Source organism: Festucalex cinctus, chromosome 17, assembly GCF_051991245.1.
Source record: "Festucalex cinctus isolate MCC-2025b chromosome 17, RoL_Fcin_1.0, whole genome shotgun sequence".
NCBI lineage: Eukaryota > Metazoa > Chordata > Actinopteri > Syngnathiformes > Syngnathidae > Festucalex > Festucalex cinctus.
In genome coordinates, this window is record NC_135427.1 from 22558667 (window position 1) to 22565821 (window position 7155).

The following is a 7155-nucleotide window of genomic DNA, read 5'->3' on the forward strand; positions in this document are numbered from 1 at the left end:
CGTTCGGAAGTTTCGCCTACCCACAATGCACCACGCCGCTACCCATAATGCACCTTGAATTCGAGATGTGCACTTCGCTTATTATATCACTCACTATAATAGTACATTACAAATATTCAGGGGAACATACATATTGGGGCAATAAACTTGTACGAAAATATATTATGAAGCTCATTGCATTGTAAAAAGTCTTTGTCATTTTCATATTGTGCAACGAAGACTTTTCTCGAACTGAGGTAGCTCCGCCCCCTATGCTCTTATTGGTCGATCACATTTTCCACATTTACATTTTTCAGGTCTAGTGTGTGAGATACGACATTTTATTTCATTCGAGTGGTCTACTCTTCACAGCAGAGAACAGAACATTCGGATAACTTGAGAGGTCGAAAGATTTTCACAAGGTTTCATCAACGTTTTGAAGGAGGATTCTTGTGGACGAACAGTAAGTTTGCTTATAATTATTATTGTTTGTCATGTTATCATAAAGTATGCGGAGCGATTTGTCTCAGAATTATTCACACAAATAAATTAGTGATTTTTCACGGTTTTCAAGAGTAATTATTTTGTGTGTGCATTTTTAATGACTTATGCTTGGGAACTGTGGAATATACGTTTGTGGTTTTAAATCTATAGACTATATATCCTACGTGAATCCAGCACAGTGCGGTCCCCCTCGTGGCATCAGTGGAAAATTCATTCTGAGGCCAATGAACGCATTATTTATTATTATTATTGTTATTGTGATTATTATTATTTAAGGGTGAACGATTTTCTCTTGCTAGCATCCAAGAAGAAAACTTGGATAAATACACCACAATGTAACCTTAATTCGGCGAAAAATACCATTACTTTTAAGGCTCAGTGGCCACGTGTAATGCGTTTACGTCATCAAAATGCGACACGTGGTTGCCGCTAGGTATGTGATTCTACTGTTTGTATGCGTCTTTTAAGCTATTTATTGAAACCACAATTGGAGTTTAGTGCAAAACTAAAAACACATTATGAATAATTGCATGCATTGTCTATTTAAATGCAAAACGTCATTTGTTTTAAGCATCGCTAGCACTAATGCTAAGTAAGCACTTGAAGCCACGGGGCGGCCATCTTACCTCCCCCATTTCGAGGGGAGTCTAACTATACGAGATTGAGTTTTATATTAATGTTAAACTAAATGTTTGTTGTGTCCAAATTACACAAGAGTGCTTCATATATGGCCACTTTGCGCCCTCTTGAGGCAGTTTGCTGTTACAACAACAATTGAACTATGCTTCTGTAAACACCACAATGTTTTGTTTTGTTTTTTACTCCAGATGCCTCGTGGAAAAGCTTACCATCGCTCTGAATCCAACAGATGGAAGCTGAGTGAACGTCCATTCGATTTGGAATTGAGGAAGCCACGCACGTATGCACGTATGTAGTTTTTTTTTTTTTTTTGGCTTACTGAACATATAAACATAAACACATTACAATTATAAAAACAATACAAGTTGGAGTAAAAGAAAAAAAAGAATAGGAAGAAAGAGAAAAATTCGTCAATAATATCACAGTAGTCATACCCTTTGTGATTTGACTTATTGATACAATAATAGGTTAATATATTTCAATGAAATAACCTCTTCATATATACCACTGCACTTTGACATGTCCGTGCATTTGCCAGTAGCATATGTACATGTAGTTCATAGGCATACATCGTAATAATCTATCTTCATACTCACATGTACAATTTTAATTACACTCATACTGATACAAGAATTGACACAATTTCTGATGTTTGCCAGCTCATGTCTGATTTATATAATTTTCTTGAATTTAGCTTTTAAGCATTTATTTGTTTCTGCAATATGTAGCAACCATTTTTATGTAATGCCATTCACTATACGTGTTAGAGATGTGAAGTGCTCAGATTTGGCCATATTATGTTCGATGTTAGAGGGAAAACTAAATTGGGATGTGTTTGTAAAAATATTGCTTGTGACTGGTTGATGTAAGATACAGGAAACAACAAAGCAGTGTTTGTACCCATCACAGCTTCTTCCTCTGGGATCAACATAGATAGTGTTGAAGAAAAAAACAACAAACTATTTCATATGTTTTGAGTGACAAGGAACGTGACTGCCATCTTACAAAGGTTGGACCACGAGTACAGTAGCTAACAGTACACTAAGATGCTGAACAATTATGGAAAAGAATCAAATAGAGATTTTATTTTTTAAATTCTTTTCACTAAATTTTGTGATTTGGTATGCGATTAATAAAATAGGTCCCGTTCTATTTTTCAGCCTACAAAAATAAATCCATGTTATCATAAACATCAACAGATTTATTAAATATTAACCAACCAATAAGAAGCATTAGATACAACTTTTATCTATAAACTTTTATCAGAGTGCAAATGTTATGGTCTTTGCAAGCATCAACATTGCATGATGTTAAACTGTTTTCTTTTTTTCCCCTATGCCTTGTGTACTTCTTCTAATTAATTAAAGTTGTGTAATTGTTCTGTGGACATGATGTTAAGGTTAGTGAATTACATGTAAATATGTATTTTGTGTGTATGTGTTTACAAATAGGTAGAGGTACAGGTTACCGTCACAAAGTGCAAGAATGGCCAATTTCTACCTTGACCGGACGGAGCCACAAGTTGGTCATTCCAGCTGAGTCTCCAGACAAGAAGGTATTATTGTTTTCTGAATTATGAATGAAATACTTAGAGCTATGATTTGTGATTATCATTCTGAAATGAAATACATTATGTGTTTTAGTTTGTGTTGCTCATTGGAGACTCGCACCTGTGAAGCATCGCAGATGGCTACGTTGAGATGCCAAAGGGTTACCTTGACTTTGGTGTCATGTCAACACCGGGAGCCAATGCAGCTGAGTTGACTGTTGAGGTGGAGCATGCAGATGTGCCTACACCGGATGTAGTTTGCCTTTTGGCCCCTAGCAACAACTTGACAGCTAGCCGGACCCCCGAAGAGGCAGGAGTGGATTTCTACAAACTCCTTTTCACTGTCTCAAATCGCTGGCCTAATAAGGTATGCATAAACATTGTGTTTATTAGTGTATCTTCAATACTATAATTCATTTGAACATATGGTGTAGCATGTATAATTTTTGGAATGGGTAAAATTTTGTAATAATTATTGTTTCCTATAGGTGTTTGTTCTGGACTTTCCTCCACGTCTTAACGTGGATGTGGCTCAACAGGATTTCTTCCGTCAGGAGTTTCATCGCATCTCAGCGCGAATGGGTATGTTTAAAAGAGACTTTAAAATAAAGTTAGGACCTATTGGTATTATGATTAAGGCAATTTTTTTTCAAGTAAGAAAAGGTGAAGATATGTTCGTAATTCTCTCTTTTTTTTTTTTTTTTCCTTTTCTTAAAGGGATCAAGTACTTGTCTACTGTTGCGTCCTTCCCGTTGAAGAAGTTGAAGCTGTGGAGCAAAGATGGTGTAAGTAAAGTATATTTGTGTCAAAAGTATACAAAAGATACGCACTTCCACAATTTTGGTTCCTGACAGATAAACGTGTTTTTAGGGTTTTGTAATTCAATTGTTAATTGCTTATTTTTGCAGGTCCACTTGAGTGATGATCATGGGATGAACATCCTTGCACAGTTGATTTGGGATGGTGCCAATCAGGTTAGTTTTTTTTTTTGTTTTTTTTTAATATATCCTGTAATTACTGTTTCCTGTGTATGCATTTTCTTATGTATGATATAGTTGTCTGCTTTAATTTTTAGTTTTGTTAAAAAAAAACAATTTATTTGTATCCTGTATGTGCATTTTCTGTTTTACTATGGGAAACACATTCGTGACTGCTATCAATATGTAAAAAAAAAAAAAAAAAAGTCTTATTGTTGTTGTTGTATTTTTTTTTATCTTCAGCAATTTGCAAGACCTGCATCACCATCCACCACAGAAGGTGTTTCAAGGCCACCATCACCAACATTTACTCCTAAGATTGTGGTGAAGGGAAAGACTGTGGTTCCGCATGGACTTGACCCTTTCAAGTGGATTCTTGTTGGACCAGGCGGGAAGGTAATGGCTTGCATATTGTCACAGTTTAGTAGTAGTGTTTTGTTTTGAGTCCCCAAAGTAATGGTCAAGGGGTATTGAAAATTATGTTGTCATTCCAGAGGAAACAAGATGAGAAACTTGAGCGCTCCCGTGGTGTGGCTTGCAAAAAGATTAAGATTGAGGAAGAGGAGGAAGAGGTTTGTTTAGTTATCTTGTTTCATCCAAAACATTTGGTCTTTAATGATGATGTAGTATTTATTGAAAAGACTTATTCAGCAACATTTTTCCCTGCATTTTTACTTCACAGATTGTGCTTAAGGAGTGTTTCATCCCTCTGACCCCAGTTTGGTTCAGTGGTGAAATGTTGGAAGCAATGAATCAGTTAGTTCCTGCAGATCTCTCGAGCCGTGTGGAGCGCAGAGTGGTTCCAAAAGTGGTTCCAAAAGGGAAAAAGGTACATCTCCTGGTTGAATCCTATCATGAAGCTATGTAGCTGACACACTCTTGATTGAAAACCATTTACATTTCTTACACTGTTTAAAGTAAGTGTGGCTTCAATTGTTTTTGTCTTTCTTTTATCAGGAAGCGTTGATTGCAAAATATGGCCCCAGGGTTGCTGCTTCCAAGAGGACACTGGCAAATTCACAGGTTTGTGTGTGCGCTTTTGTTATTTTACAAGAATAATTGAGTTATTTGTAATTGTGACAAATGATTGTGAAACAAAAAAAAAACATGCAGTAGCTTTGTTTCCCGGTTTAGACTGACAGAAGTTGCATAATGTTAGTATGAATTGTGATAGTCATGACTCCTTTTTTTGAAACCATGAAAACATACGGATAATTCATTTCATTGACTAGCCTTGTTGGTGGTCATGCTGTATACATTACAAGTGTGTGTGTGTGTGTTTTTGTAAATTATGTTATTTGTCATTGCAGAGGAAACATAAGCAGTCCTGTGATGTACTCCACAAAAAAAGGAAGTTTCAGCACGAGGTTTGTTTTTATCATGATGCACCCTAATCAATTAGAATCTTGATTGATGTTTTTTTGTTTTTGACAAGTCCTATCAACAACAGTTAATCTACAATTTTATTTCACAGGTTGTGGTGAAGGAATGTTTCATCCCTCTGACCAGAGTTCCGGTCAGCAGTGCAACTTTGGATGCAATGGATGAGGCTGTTCCAAAGGTGATTTGCATATACATGTCATGGGTCAATGCTATCCTTTCTAGCTTTCTGTCTTTTTAGCTGACACAGTCTTGACTGTAACATTTTAACTGCTTAAACTGTGCAAAATGAACTCCAAATGTGGCGACAAAAATTTATTATGTCTTTCTTTTCAGCAATCTTGGGCAGATGTTGTACGATATGGCCGCAGGGTTGGTGCTTCCAAGAGTCTGACGGCACAGGTTTGTGTTGTTGTTGCATAAAAGAATAGGTGGCTTGTTTGATTGTTGTCCAGTTGAATTAAAGTGCATGAGAGAGAACATAATCTAGCAGTCAGTAAATGATTGTGAAACTATGAAAAATGTAGCGTTGCATTTTTCTTTTATTGAATAAATTATATAAGCATTTGTATATATATATTTTTTTTTTTACAGACAACGCAAAGCCCAGTGGTGGATGAGAGTCTGCCTTCTTCCAGAACTGAGAATGAGACCCTGCAGGAGGAGGTTTGTTTCCTGGTTTATTTAGAATTACACAAAAACCTTAGAATTATTATAATTCCTTATTCATGATAGTTGTTGTTGCATAAAAGAATAGGTGGCTTGTTTGATTGTTGTACAGTTGAATTAAAGTGCATGAGAGAGAACATAATCTAGCAGTCAGTAAATGATTGTGAAACTATGAAAAATGTAGCGTTGCATTTTTCTTTTATTGAATAAATTATATAAGCATTTGTATTTATTTTTATTTTTTTTACAGACAACGCAAAGCCCAGTGGTGGATGAGAGTCTGCCTTCTTCCAGAACTGAGAATGAGACTCTGCAGGAGGAGGTTTGTTTCCTGGTTTATTTAGAATTACACAAAAACCTTAGAATTATTATAATTCCTTATTCATGATAGTTGTTGTTGCATAAAAGAATAGGTGGCTTGTTTGATTGTTGTACAGTTGAATTAAAGTGCATGAGAGAGAACATAATCTAGCAGTCAGTAAATGATTGTGAAACTATGAAAAATGTAGCGTTGCATTTTTCTTTTATTGAATAAATTATATAAGCATTTGTATTTATTTTTATTTTTTTTACAGACAACGCAAAGCCCAGTGGTGGATGAGAGTCTGCCTTCTTCCAGAACTGAGAATGAGACTCTGCAGGAGGAGGTTTGTTTCCTGGTTTATTTAGAATTACACAAAAACCTTAGAATTATTATAATTCCTTATTCATGATAGTTGTTGTTGCATAAAAGAATAGGTGGCTTGTTTGATTGTTGTACAGTTGAATTAAAGTGCATGAGAGAGAACATAATCTAGCAGTCAGTAAATGATTGTGAAACTATGAAAAATGTAGCGTTGCATTTTTCTTTTATTGAATTATATAAGCATTTGTATTTATTTTTATTTTTTTTACAGACAACGCAAAGCCCAGTGGTGGATGAGAGTCTGCCTTCTTCCAGAACTGAGAATGAGACTCTGCAGGAGGAGGTTTGTTTCCTGGTTTATTTAGAATTACACAAAAACCTTAGAATTATTATAATTCCTTATTCATGATAGTTGTTGTTGCATAAAAGAATAGGTGGCTTGTTTGATTGTTGTACAGTTGAATTAAAGTGCATGAGAGAGAACATAATCTAGCAGTCAGTAAATGATTGTGAAACTATGAAAAATGTAGCGTTGCATTTTTCTTTTATTGAATAAATTATATAAGCATTTGTATTTTATTTTTTATTTTTTTTTTACAGACAACGCAAAGCCCAGTGGTGGATGAGAGCCTGCCTTCTTCCAGAACTGAGAATGAGACTCTGCAGGAGGAGGTTTGTTTCCTGGTTTATTTAGAATTACACAAAAACCTTAGAATTATTATAATTCCTTATTCATGATAGTTGTTGTTGCATAAAAGAATAGGTGGATTGTTTGATTGTTGTACAGTTGAATTAAAGTGCATGAGAGAGAACATAATCTAGCAGTCAGTAAA

At 35.3% G+C, this 7155-nt stretch overlaps 1 protein-coding gene across 1 annotated transcript; it reads left to right on the forward strand.

Annotated features, from left to right (window-relative positions):
- Nucleotides 1–313: 313 nt before the first annotated feature.
- LOC144005302 (uncharacterized) lies at nt 314–5284 on the forward strand. Its single transcript, XM_077503402.1, is given in 14 exon segments — nt 314–442; nt 1311–1410; nt 2574–2677; nt 2766–3038; nt 3160–3253; nt 3389–3456; nt 3580–3645; nt 3892–4044; nt 4143–4220; nt 4331–4477; nt 4606–4671; nt 4959–5015; nt 5123–5209; nt 5270–5284. Coding segments are annotated over 13 exon segments (1308 nt in total). The 5' UTR covers nt 314–442.
- The last annotated feature ends 1871 nt before the right edge of the window (nt 5285–7155 follow it).